This window comes from Lasioglossum baleicum, chromosome 4, assembly GCF_051020765.1.
Source record: "Lasioglossum baleicum chromosome 4, iyLasBale1, whole genome shotgun sequence".
In the NCBI taxonomy this organism is placed as follows: domain Eukaryota; kingdom Metazoa; phylum Arthropoda; class Insecta; order Hymenoptera; family Halictidae; genus Lasioglossum; species Lasioglossum baleicum.
In genome coordinates this window covers 18894628-18908739 of record NC_134932.1, presented here as the reverse complement: position 1 = coordinate 18908739, position 14112 = coordinate 18894628, and the positions used below count along the sequence as shown (strand labels likewise).

The window sequence follows — 14112 nt, the reverse complement described above, 5'->3', positions numbered from 1 at the left end:
AAGCTTAACGTTCTGTAAATTGAAGAAAGCTCGGGAGATCTTTGTGCAGTTCGTACTTACAATTAGTATTTCACTGCAGAAACTGTGTGAAGGTAGTAATTGAAACTGGGGAATTTTCACGGTCGAACTACATATCGGCTGCTTTAACATTTTAATTCTTTAATTTGCTTTCACTGATTCGTCCAATTTTTAAAAATTGTCCGTGTAGTAAGTCACTCAATATTACAATAGGCCATTCGTATTTACTGCAAAATAATTCTATCAATGAAATATAAAGCTACGTAGACATTCGAATAATTTAACAAAATTGGACAAGGAAAACAAGGCTTATAATAAGAAGCGCATTTATAAAATACGGCATTATGAAGATAAATGAATAAAGTTTTCTTAATAGGCCGACTTTTACTATATTCCTACGTTACAATTTACCAATTCGATATTGCAACCGTACGAAAGTGCATTTGCAATAATGTATTAAAACACATTTTAAAAGTCCAGCATTTCGGCACTGTTGAACCTTTTCCTTTTAGTCCCACGATAGCGGGGGTCCTTCGGGTATAGACGGCGCCAAGTGCAATATTTCAAAGGGCTCTACTGAAGCAGCACTCCAGTCCTTAACAATACTACTAAAAATTTCCAAACGGATCTGTTTGGATGCTTAATACAGATCGTTCGGAACAACTTGTTGAAACTTTCAGCGAGAGGAATCTAGGATGGAAGGATCGGTGTTCCACTCGAGGACTTGTTCCGCTCCGCGTTTCTATACTCGCGGAATTGTTAGGCAGGCCGTATGCGAGCGCGTAGCGTGTTTAAGATCGATCAGCCCGAAGCAGCAGTCGCTCTCGTACACTTTCTCCCTCATTTTCCTGTTTTTACACCCGAGCTAAGCCACCCTTGTGTACGAACTTTGATCCCGGGTGCCGTCAACTCTTTTTCCAACCCCCGTCTCCATCCCCTCCCCGTTGTCTGTGTCGCGATTTCATCGTGGCACTGGAACACTGTAACCTATCTCACGGAAATCGATACTCAGCCCCCCAGAGGATATCGAACTCTAATATCCTCTTCTACGAGCCATAGTCACATCGTTAGCTTTGCCAACGTTGAAACGGTTCATTGTACCGTGAGTTTCGGATATAGTCGATATAACCACTACGCGGGCCGAGCGCGGGTTTTGCAGGAAATAATCGCTCGACTTTTGTCTCCGCCGGCACTGGATCGAAAATATTACGAGCTCTCCCTCGTATCTCCGACTCGCTCCCCGGGCTGCTCTTGGTTCCCTTGGCGAAATCAAAATCGACATTGCTTCGGCACGCTGCTGGCGACGCGTCTCGCAACCCTGACTATTACTATAGCATCACAGATTTCGGCTTGATGCCGAAGAACACGAATGATTCTCATGTTGTAGCATGAGGAGCTTATGTATGAAATAGTGGCGCAGTGTACAACGAGCTAATTGCTGATTAAACCTCATTATAAAGTAGTATTTTGACAGAGATATGCCACGATATTTCTGTTTGTTTTTAATTATTTCTTCTTCGTGAAACTTCTGCCAACATGTTCGTGACATTCCTCCCATTAAAATGAGGCCGAACGTCACATAAGTCGGAGTTTATTTGTCTGTTTAATTGATGATTCAGTAGAAGTAGAACCTAGATTATATACAAACCGATGCTATCGAACATAAATTATTAAGCGGATCACATGAGAAGATGATCGATTTCATTTTACGTAACTTTATAAAATTATCATTATCGCTAGTATAAAAATGAGTTAATTTCGTTAATTTTACAATAATAACTGTTTCTGTTAAATGGGATGAAATAAGTTAGAAAGCAAGACAAATTATCATATAAATTGTCGAGCAGTAAACGGCAATTTTATATATACCAAGGTGATGGAATATCGTGAGGCGAGTCCTGGAAAAACTCGTACACCCCCACGAGGGGGTAGTGCGTGAGATGGGTGAGTAAGGGTGCGAAGACCCTTACCTCATAATTCCCGGATTCGTTCCGCTTGGCATCTTGATTTCTGCCGCACGTGTGCCTTTATGATACATAAATTGCTATTAAAGCTCTGACGCACTGCTTCTGAATTAGGGATGAGTTCTCTTGACAATAACCGGGAAGAACGGACGTATTTTTGTGGTTACGGGTGAACGAAAAGAAATTCTTTCTCATACTAGATTATTGTCACTGAAACTTTCTTTGTACTTCGTGTTACACAAGAATTTGCGATATGTTCTGAGATGTCAATTGCGAGAGTACCTATCAAAGAATAATACGCGTGCCTCATGCATTAATTTTTTGTGTTTGTATAAGTTAATCTCAAGTAGACTGCGGATCTTTAACGTGTTAAATATGAGATGTGTTCTCATAGTTTTTCCAACCTCGGTATACTCACAAAGTCCAGATATATGAATTATGCACAGAATCGCTCGATGAGTACAGACTATAAAGTGTGCCGATAGTCCCTGCGGTTCATCTGCAAAATAATCCCGTGACGGCGGCCATTCATCAGAGGCTCGTAGACCGATTCTCAGTTGACCACAAAGTCACCGCGCGCCGTATGATTATCTGATAACACGGTATAACATATGACCTCGTTACGAAAGAAGCGGCGCGGCGCGGCGGCTCTAGAGCTTTCGCCGCGGAAAAATAGCGAGAACGGAAGAAACCGCGTCGTTCCGTGCAGTCGATATGAAAACGAGAGACGTACGTCGCGGGACGCGGGCGTTGAAAAGGTCGGAAGAAAATAGCGCGGTGTAAAAGAAAGACGTAGAAAAATAGAAAGGAAATGCGAGAAACGTTTGCCTGGCCGTAAAAGGGTGAGCGAGAGAGAGGGGGGGGGGAGGAAAAAAGGAACGAGCGGGAAGGTGACGGACCGGAGGGCGGCTTTTCGCGAACCGGGGCCAGTGGGAAAAACCGGAAGCCGTGGGGGGCGTAGCGGGTGGCATCTAAATGGAGATGTCTTGTATGCAGAGTTACTCTGTCAGAACGATAGCAACTGGAAAGCCGTGTCTGCTTCCAGGACTAAAAGACAAAAGTTGCTAAAAGGGAAATCTGTCAGAACTCTCGTTCCTCGGCCACCTCCGTCTCCCCAGCCTTTATTCTTTGACACGTTTTCCGATCGGAGTTCCAGTCACCTTCTCCGGGCCACGCGTCTCGGCGTAGCCTTTACCTCATCGAGCAAAAAAACCATGGACCTCTTCGGTCTTTCATCCGTTTCTCGGAAGCGACCCCGTCGTCGAGATCGCGTCTTCTCCTCTCTCTTTCTCTCTCCGTCGCGCAGTTTCACCGACGACGTTTACTTCGACCCTTCTCTCCTCTCGGTCCCCCGCACTCTTTTTACACGACCGTTCCCGGGACCGTTCCAATGACGTGAGCTGCGATCGGATGCGTCGCCGGTATACCAGAAACGTTCTCCCCACGGGAAACTTTCCAGCAGTCGTCGAGAGTTCGCGTTCCCGATGCTGTAAGCTAAAACCCCGCGCGTCGTCGCTTGTCGACCTACGGGTTCCGTCTTCGAGCGACAACGCGCCCGGGCGCGCTCGCGAGCCCGAGTTCTCCCGACCCGACCGGCTTGATTCCAGAATCCGTCGACCTAAACAGACAACGGGAAACACGGAATTTTTCGTCGGATTTCTCACGGGATACGCAGGCTGTCCCAATGACGCCGCTGGAAATATTTGATGTGTCGCTCGAATATTCAACGCGTTGTTGCTTAGCCCTTCTGGGACGACGATTGTCGGGTTCCCTCTGTGCTTGCGATCGATCTTGTATGGTGTTATGATTCGGACTTTATGATAGTTTTCATAGTTATGTGGAAGCTGGAGATATTATATAGGGCGTGGCCGCGTGGTCAAAAACTACAGGGTATCTCAGGAAGAGTGTACGAAGGATTCTAGAATATTAAATCAACGACACAGGACACACACCAGTATGCGTCTTCGATCCCTCGATGGAAGAAGATGATCTTCTCCGACGAAAGACGCATTAAAAATGGTACCCGTTTATTTTCATTTATTTCTGCAAGTAAAATTATACCACCTTTCGCGTGACACCTTATAAATAGGTGAAATAGGTGAACTTTCATACCAAGGAACGTGCGAAGGTTAAATGGTACCGGTGACCCGGTTACATAATTGAAAACGAAGAAGACATGTGGGTATTCTTAGGTGGAACGCCCGGTATTGTTTCGACTAGGGCTTTGTTTGCCCGGCTCCGCTCCGACGCACGAATCAAACATTCTTCTCGGATGTTGAGGACCGGGAAAGGAAAGCGACGATTGTCCCGGATCGCTGGTGTGTGGAACTGGGGCGAAACGTTAGATTCGGTCACGAAAACGTTCTCGAAAAGATCGATTCGCCGGCCTCGAGGTTCTTTTGGGAATAGTGGTGAAAACGCGGGCAACTGTTTGTCTTCTTAAGAAATTGCGTTGTTTCGAGGATTGATCGGCGGACCGGCGCGGCGGCGGCGGTCGTTTAAAATGAAACACTCCTCTGATTTTTATCGATCCGGCCGGTCTCTAGGGAGAGAGCCCCGCGAAACGGGGCCAGGAAATCAAAGTATATTGACCCGTGGACGCCCGCGATTCCCGTGGAATTCATACGAGCTTTCGAAACGTACGAGCGGATCGATCCGCGGGAATAACTAAGCGTGGCCGCGGAACCTCGGAACTCCGTTTATCGGAACTCCGCTTCGACGAACCAATTTTTTCGGAATGCTCGATTAACTGACTTGCGGCTTAGCCCCCATTATCGGAACCACTGTCAAGCTGCAGTTCTGGGAACACAGTAATATCCTACTGATTGGACAATATTTCGTTCGGCCGGAAATAACCGGAGCCGATCGAACTACGCGAACTATGAAAGATCAATGCGCTCGGTTATTTGAATTTTCTCGTTGGTTTTATTCCGACAGAATTAATTCTCCGCGAAATTAATTAATTCCCGCTGAAAAACGAGCGGATGCATGCGGTGTCGCAATAGTAGACTGACAAATTGTAGCGGAACCGCGACGTTAATATGATTTGATTCGATAAGTTATAATTAATTTCCTTCGGTTTAAGTAATTGCAGGGAACTCGAATACCTCCTCGTGAAATCGACCGGAAAGTCCACGGTATTTTCGAGCGCTATCGCCACTTGTTCGTTCAGTGTCTTTTATAAAATTATCTTTTAATTTTTCTCACAAGAATTACCATTTTTATAAATGTCGTACGAAACTTTTATCTGTTTCATAAGCGTGTCAACCGTGGTTTTGAACAAATAGTTCTTTTATTGCTATTTATATACCAATGAAATGAAACAGTCTGCAGTAAAGCATCCTTATCTAGGTTTATTTATTCATTTTATAAATTTCTACTGTTTCCGTGTTTCCTTGCCGTTTTATTATGCGTTCATCATACATTTCTCTTTCTTCCCTCTCGTCGTTCCATGTTCCTCATTTTGTAACGTAATTAAGGGTGGCTTAACAGCACCTTTCAACTGCACCTCCCTTTTTGCACAAACAATGCAAACTTATTTCATTTCTTACTCCGTATTGTCAACTCGTCGAGTTAAGTTTAACAACAGCGTTTGTTACTCGCTGTACCCAGTCTCTGCACAGCTTTACTTCATTGTTTTATTTGCTTGGTTTAATTTCTACCTTTGATCATTAATTTTGCTATTTTGTATATTGTTTCACAGCTTATCTCTTTCATAGTTTATCTTTATTTGTGTCTCATTATTTTTGCTACCTTTTTCATAGACTTAATGCGAATAATGAAGACTGTAATTAGTTGCATTCATCACAGTTCGTTTCTTAATTGTCGTTCTTATTATTGCTGTTATTTTTTATTATTTTCTTTACGCTTGTTACGGAATTAATTTATACAAGATGATGTGATTATAACTTTTTAACAAGAACTGGTTTGAGGAACAGTAATAATAATAATAATAATGAACGTTATATGATTTCGTATGAGTATTCCTAAAATATTACTTAATATTGCCTGACAGTTGTCTGATATTTATGCATGTATCATCGTAGACTTGGAAAAGATTTTTTATTTATGAACACCTCCAGTTTATTTTACTTGGAATATTGTAGAGCCAGACTGTCTATTGATTATTAAACGATAACACCAACAAATACCACAGAAGGGGTCAACGACCGATTTCTATGCCATGGATGCTCTGCACTCTTGCATTTTTCATGATCGACCAAAGCGACGTACTTTTTGCGTATAAAATCGATCTTCTTATAAATTCGATATTCTTCGACCACGTATTTTTAAGTTCCAAAATAAGGATAATTTAGTTTAATTAAGAACCATCATTGATATCTTTCCTCTCGCATTCTACGAACGGGAAATTTCCTATCTTGAAGCTCTTTCCCTGTAGTTCGGTATAATTGTTTGACGAAGAAAGCTAAGGCAGCCACGGTAAAAATGGAATTGTGTTGACACGTTACGTTTTCATGGTCCGCGAAAATCCGCTCTTTCGTTTCTTCGCTGAACAAACGATCGCCACGCTGTTTTTAATTAATCACCGGGAAGCTGGGTTAAGATTTGAAATTCTCGGAGAATCAGCTTTTCATAATGTACTTAACCTCTTATTCTGCCCGCCCTGTAAAATATTTCTTGTCTTCCCAGTGCTATTCGAGTCCCTTTAACTTGGTTTGACGTCTGTATTCACAATGCTGAAGTCTGGGTGTATAAAAATTATAAGAGGAGGAACAAAAGGATAATTATATGTGTAAGTGTATTTAGTGTGTTGTCCACGTCTCACGGAAAGAGACTTTCTTATGAAAAAGTAATTTAACTATTTATCAGTATTTTGAATGAAAACTGATATTGGGTTCTGACAGAAATGTCTCGTACGATCTTCAATAGGTTCCGAAATTACGTTTCTAAATTTTACATTACATAATAAGCAGGCTTCGGAAGTGTATGCACATTTTATTTCACAATTTTCTTTCCTTTACTCGTAATCTTATTGTGTTCAATGTAATACGTGCATTATGTTAAACTTTATTATTAAAAATCTTTATTTAACGTTCCACGGCAAGTCTCGTTACGGTGCACACCGTTCTGCAGAGTGTGGTTATAAATATATAAGTAGTCTCCAATTTAAAGTGCTCTACTTTCTATTCCACGGCAAAGTGCTTCCGATTGGAGATGTTCCGTGTCAGATTTGATTCAAAGTAAAAACAATCTTAAAGTAGTGTCGAAAGACTTTCCGCTTTATAGTATCGGGAAAATAATTGTTTTCTGAGAATGCTTTCCGAGAAGCGTATCAAATTGGAATCGAGCATACAACCACTATTTTTGTTTAAACCGTTCTTGTTCCGGTGTTCACAATTAATTCTGTTTAAATATCTTTCATTTTCGCAAAGAAGAATCTAAAAGATACACTTGTAGGCATTTCAGTCATTTAATGGATGATTAAGCAGCTTTTGGAACACAAGAAAACATTAAAAACTACACTAAACTATTCTTAAACATCCCCTTTACTGTTCAAGTGTATCATCTTGTGATATCGTTTGTTTGAACCACTCTAACAGGCATTGCCAGGATATCGTATCGATACTAACGAGGAGGTGGAGCACTACGTGTGCAATTGGCTTTGTGCCCAATCCTCCATTTTCTACGATATAGAAATTAAAAAATGGTGGCGAAAGTGTATAAATGGTAGATTTTAAAAATTCCACTGAAATAGAAAATTAAAGCAATGGTTTATATTTTACTAACTCTGGTACATAGGATTTTTGGAAAATTGATTTGCCTTATTTTCCCAATGGTACGTAGGTCCTTAATAGAAGCTGATTTGAGAGGTTCACGCGAACTTGAGACGTTTACTCAGTACCTCACTACTTTTTAAGTACGTCTCGCCCCTTCTTTGACACTCTGCCCTCTGAACACCACTCTTCTGTTCGTCATGGAACAAGGCGACGTTGTTTATCTCCGTATCTCAGCCTCTGGTCTGACTTCGGAGAGAAAAGGAGACGGATAGACAAGGCAGGCAGGGGAAAGCGACGGTTATTGTTAATAGCGGGATTCCTACGTTCGTTTCTTGGCAACACGCAACGTTACGGATGTCTCATTAAGCTGAACGCTGCCGAGAATTGTGTACGCCATGGGTGTCGTTAATAAGCATCATTACGAGGAGATTTGCAGCGGACGGCCTCGCTTACGCGATGACGGCTCGCAACGTCATAGCGCTTGTTCCGGCCCGTTTGTACTTTATGTTGTTGTTCCGAAACGTTTCGCTCGTCGCTCATTGTTTGGCACACAAGCTGATGAGGTATTTATACAGTGTTTTACTTTATATCCAGTTGCTTTCGCTGTTTAAAACGACTGTCTGCTGTGCTGCATTCGTACCATTGTTACACAACATTTTCACAAGATCCAGGGGGGCGGTAGCATCTCGGATTCTAGTTATTCTATTCTATTTAATTTCAATATAACTTTTTCACTCTGTAATTTAGAATTAATTCAATATTATGATTCAGAAGATGAATAAATGTCTCTGTAGCTCCCGTGGCGTGCAACTAATACGTAATTAGTACACAATTTAGATTGTCTTGAAATGACATTGTAAAACGATGTCTGTATATAAGGAATTTTATTGATATTGTCTTCTGCTTAGACATTAAAACCGTACGTTTCTAGTTACGGATTCATGATCAAAGAGATCAATTTCGTCGTTCAATCGGATCCGAGATCAGGCTGTCCTTTTTATCTTTTTGATGAGAGTAGTTTATGAGACTCGATCATCTCATCTGGAATTACTAAACCTATGGCAGCAGAGTTCTGAAGGATTTTTGGATTAGTAGAATACCGTCGACCACATGTCCCAGAACAAGAGATTTGTCCTAAACAGTCGGTAGCTAAATTCTAGGTAGCTGAATGTTGGATTCGTCGTCCATGAAAAGCAGGCTGCACCTGTTTATCTGCGGATCTGGCGGGCAAGATTCGTCCTTTCTTAGGGTACTTGAATCCCAGTTGTTCCACGCGGCCGTTCTCGCCTGCCTCATTAAAGCTGGCTCTGGCTACGAGGTTCTCGGCCACCATGAAGATAGCCGACGGCAGACTGTGTCCTCGCCCTCGGCGTTTCGTCCGTCGGGTTCGCCATCAGCATCCCTCGGCGGCTGGTCTTCTACCCTGCGATTCGCCGGCATTGCAATTTTTCGAGTAACACTGCGTGCCTAATTAAATCTGTCACTCTCAGCGAAACGATGCCCCGGAAGTTGGAGTAAGCTCCTTACGCCCCTGAGCCGCGGATCCCAAGGCCGAGTTGCGCGGTCGAAAATAATTTTACTTTTACGTTCGGGAGATTCCTCTCTTATTCCGTTTTATTGCTTTCTTCCCTGGCCGGACAGAGTGTACGGGTTCTCAGATGACAAGAAGAATGAAGCTTGTTAAGGAAAGCATGGAGCCTCTTGTTTCCGTCTTTGCCAGAGGAAACCCGTAAGTTTTTATTCTTCACGGAGCCGGCGTTGCCCTCAGCGTTTTTTCTAATTGAAATTGACGGCGGAATTGTCCGCTGGAAATGCCAGGTTTGTTCTTTGTTTATATCTTCGTTCCTGAGTGGACTATTGTAGGGAATGCGTGGTTATAGTAGAAGCGAAGCAGCTTTCTAACTCTAATTATCATAGACCGTCTGATCACTCAGAATTTCCATTCGTTCGTTTCAATCGTGATAATAGTTGATTATCACAAAATTTTTATTTTTCGGTACATTTGCTGTTGCACAATTTCATTTAGAACTCTGTATTATTGACATTTTAAGGTGGTAAAATTCATTTAATTAAATCGTAGCATTATAATGGGAACATGATTCGTTGATTGAATGGACAAGATATAATATTATTCTGGGATTTTTTATGCAACCAATGTTAAAGAACACGCGAGTATCAATCCGCGTTTTCGAAGCGTACCGATGTACACAACAACATCCAATTACCTCCTTCGTTTTTGTTGTTTACTCGGAAAATTGATTTTCGCGAGCGAGCTCGTTTAAACGAGCCCGTGAAATAAAATTACTCGGATAGGGCATAAAATAAACAAATATAACCAAATTTTCGATTCCCTCCGGTATAAATAATATCCGGCCGAGTGTCTCGCAGCGACGCGGTAGGTCTACAATATTGTCGGCACGCACGTTTTAATTAACCCCGCGCGGTGGTCGGCGTTCAAAGGAACCGGAAATTCTTTCGCGTTACGCGGAGTAATTACGATCGTGGTACTTTTATTCGTCAGAGGGCCGGGTAGTTTTACTTTGATTACTAGACGAACCGGGGAGAGTATCGACGGTGCAGAGGGGGTAGCGGGAAATTTCGCATAAATGCACCCTTTGCGCTCGGTAGTTTGTTTTTCCCGTTTCTATTTGTCTTTTCGTTGGACGAACGACAGCGGCGCAGCGCGGCGAGCGGGTGTGCTAGGGGTTGAGGGCGTGCAGCCTCGCATAAATAGAGAATCAAGATAATTTATTTGCACGCCGGTCTGGAATTGAAATGGCCTCGAGGTCACGGCCGATGGCTCGAACGACGACGGAAGGACGTTGGATTAAAGGGTGCCTCGTGCCGAATGGAAATTGGGAAACCGTTGGGTATCGATGAATCACCCATCCAACGTTGCCCGTCCCGTATCGATTTATCGGCCCCGGTTACGCCACTGGACTGTTGCCCAGGTGATTTGACGCTATTCGCCGAGGTCCCAGTCTTTTTTCGTACTCCGATCCCAGCCCTGGCAACACCCCCGGCTTTGTTCGTTGTCAGTCTCCTATGAGAAAAAAGTGGCAGAATTAGCACGCGGGGTTAGATCGGTTGCCGAGCGAGAGATTTAGGGCCGTTTAAACCCTTCGCGTTTGTATGCCTGCACTTCGCTACCAGCCCGCGGCTGGAAAGTCTATTTCGATCCGATGTACAGTGGCCACGGCAAGTATTTGGCCGCTCGCGATCCCAACTTCCTCGTGTTCGAATCGCTGGAGTGTTTGAATGCTGGCTCAGTCGGTTAACTGTACCACCTAAATTTACTTGCAAAATATACTTCTTTTTGTGTAAAACGATGATTCAAACACTACTTCAAAAACCTCTTCGTTGGAATTGTTTATTAATCGATTTACGGTTAAATAACTTGGATGTACTTGGATGATGATACTTCATTCACTAATGCGTGATATTTTTGTTTGTTGCAGGTATGAATCCAGTTACTATGTCGATTTGCATATTGGGTACGTACTAGTCTACGTTAAAAAAATTTTCACTGTGTCTTGATCGTTCAATAATGAACAGATATATATATCTAGACTGCATTTGAAAAATTTTATTCTATTATTTATTCTTTATTTTCTGCAAAACTCACAATGAAATTATCGTCTCAATTAAACACAATTTTCATGGATACTGAATAAAATGTATTAAACTTATCTCAGGTTTCCATTCTCGAAGAAGGCATTTAGAGAAAATTATCATTGTATCAATTCGACATCGGTAGAAAATTTTTTAACCAAAAATAGTATAGTAGTGGAAACAGATACAAAAATCTACCGAAAATGGAATATTCCCGTATGTTTTTCACTTTTTCTTTACGCATTGCAGAATGGATTAAAGAATTTATTATATTAGTCAACTGTCGCAACAGCGTGTCCAAATTTTTACGAGCGTGGAGGATGAAGTTTCTTGTAAATTTTCATTTCCGTAGTTCCGTGTTTTGTAGTTAAACACGACCCATGGAATTTGCGCTTGTTGCATTGTACCATTGAGTCGCTATTATTTAATATTAGTACGTGAAAACATGTCCAGCGCCATGCGAGTCTGTTTTGTCGATACACGCAAACAGTTTATACTGCGAATTAATATTTACGACATTGTTCCCTCATGGCTACCTATTGTACATCGAACTCGGTCAATTCCGGTTCACTGTTTCGTACATTCCTAATTACGACATTCAATTGGAACACATAGGCGGTTGTATAGGTGAAAAAGTATCGATACTTGATTAGGTTACTCGACTGAAAACTCTTCCAATGATTTCTCACTGGTGTTGGTGCATGTCTTAATGCAGTTTTCCGAATTTGCTGAAACAAGCTCATTGGATGTTTCTACTTGTTGAAAAATTTATTTAATCGATAAAATTTACACTTAGTATATCAATATATTGTAAAAATTCTTTTTTTTTAACTTATAGTAACTGTATGATGCTGAACAAGAAATAGAATTAAACAAAACTGTCTGAAATATACATTGAAGTTAATATAAACATTTTTTTGAAAATGTGTTGGCAAATAGAACACAATTTTTACGACAATTTTATTCGAATAATTGAGTATCATTTTCAATTATTTTCTGACACTTCCTATTAAATTTGATATCTCCTGTTCAACGAAACAGTTTCAAAGACGTTTACCTGCAATTACATTCTCTCGATGGCGATGCGACTAGTTAGACTAACTACTTGCCTTCTTCTTTCATTCTTTCAGCTTTCTTTCCCCCGCTGGCGTTAGAACGATTCGTTATTGTGGCAGCATGCCCCTTGTCAGACACGACTGACGCCCACGTTCTTATTCCCCCACAATGCTTGCATTACCAACGAATTTTCTTCGCTGCTTCCCGCCACCCATTTTCTGCTTCGTCTTTCGCTGCTCCCTTTTCTCCTGTATTTCGCTCCCTTTCTCCGTTTGTATTTTCGTTTGCTTAGACTCTGTGCACCCTTACCTCGTAATCTATCCTCTTGCAACAGGAAACTGTTCTTAAATTACAAGTATCCGAACGTTCCCCGCGTGCTTTCTTTTTCGATTATTGTCCCTGGGATGAGAAAATTCTCCAAGCTTGCTCGCTGCAAACTGCTTTCGTTCGGATCTTTTGTCTGTTTATTTCCTGTCTGTGTAATTTTTCTGAACTTCCATTCGAAGCAATTTTCGAAAATAATGCCCGCGGGTTCGTACACTGTAAAACCTCCTCGTATCTGTTTGTAATTTGTTCGACGAGAGATGTGAGCTCCATGGTGGAAACAAATGCAATATGTAGACAATTTTTCACGTTTATTTTTGTTGTTTAGTCGAATTTATATTTTGTTATAATTTTTTGCGTAATATATTTAATGTCATTCGTCAAGGTTTATATTTTTCCCGTGAGTTTTGAGTCACATCAATATTACAACATAAATTATATCTTTTAAACATGGTTTGTAAGTTGTATATCTATCTATCTATATAAATAAAAATCAAATGCTGTTCGTTGGTAAGAGCATCACTTGAGAACGGCTGGACCGATTTGGCTAATTCTTTTTTTTAAATATTCGTATTAGTCCGAACTAGGTTATAGGATAAGAAAAATTGGAAAAGTATCACGAAAAAATGGAAAATTCGGGAAAAACTAAAAGTGCTTTTAGAATCATAATTCAATACAACAAAAAAAAAGGAACGTCGTAGCTTTTAATCAATATTTCAATAGAACGTCGCAGATTTTAATCAATATTTCAATAGAAATTTACATTATCGACTTCTGTTTGCATTATCGACATTATAAACATTCGCCAGTTAGTTAATTTCATAGACATATAGAGATAGACTGCGCCGTCTTATGGGCGAGTTGAAGCCCACAATGGCGGCGCGCGGTACAAAGAGTGAGAGAGAGAGCATTAGCCGGGGTCCATAGCGCTCTCTTTCTAATTGATGTATTTATTGATGTTTTATTTTTGTTTTTTGCCGCCATTGTGGGCTTCAGCGCTTCGTACAGGCCGCGCAGTCTATCTCTATATGTCTATGGTTAATTTCGATTACAATTTATTTCGTTACGTACGCAAATGTCGTTTGACAGCAAGTACAACAACCCTACTCGCGAAGCTCGCGAAGCGAGTGAGCAACAACTCCCCTCTAGTCTTTAATAAGTATAACACTCTAAACCGAATAAATTCGAACAAAATGTTTTCAATAAAGACGAGAGATAGTATAACTAAACAAAAGGATGCAAGTTTTCTGGTTGGAAAATTTTTATCACAGTTTGAGTCTCGGGTAAGGGGGTTGAAGCTTAATAATAGGCGAAATGAAAGTCTTCACGAAACAGCGAGGCGGTACAACGGAAAACAGATTTTCCAAGGCGGTTACGAGCCAGCGTCCTCAAGCCTCAAA

The 14112-nt window shown here is 41.3% G+C and overlaps 2 protein-coding genes across 7 annotated transcripts in view; both read left to right on the top strand.

Moving 5' to 3' along the window:
- LOC143207819 (agrin-like) overlaps window positions 1-14112 on the top strand; it is a 580688-nt gene that overhangs the window by 33274 nt on the left and 533302 nt on the right. The window lies entirely within an intron of this gene.
- The window catches only part of LOC143207824 (uncharacterized), a 171803-nt gene that overhangs the window by 134162 nt on the left and 23529 nt on the right, over window positions 1-14112 (top strand). The window contains exon 2 of one of the 2 annotated variants that reach the window (XM_076421640.1): window positions 11179-13527. The exons of the other annotated variant lie outside the window; for it this stretch is intronic. Within the exon in view, the coding sequence (XP_076277755.1) occupies window positions 11179-11225 (47 nt within the window). The 3' untranslated portion in view covers window positions 11226-13527. Of the gene's footprint in view, window positions 1-11178; window positions 13528-14112 lie in introns of those variants that run through there. 2 annotated transcript variants of the gene reach the window in all.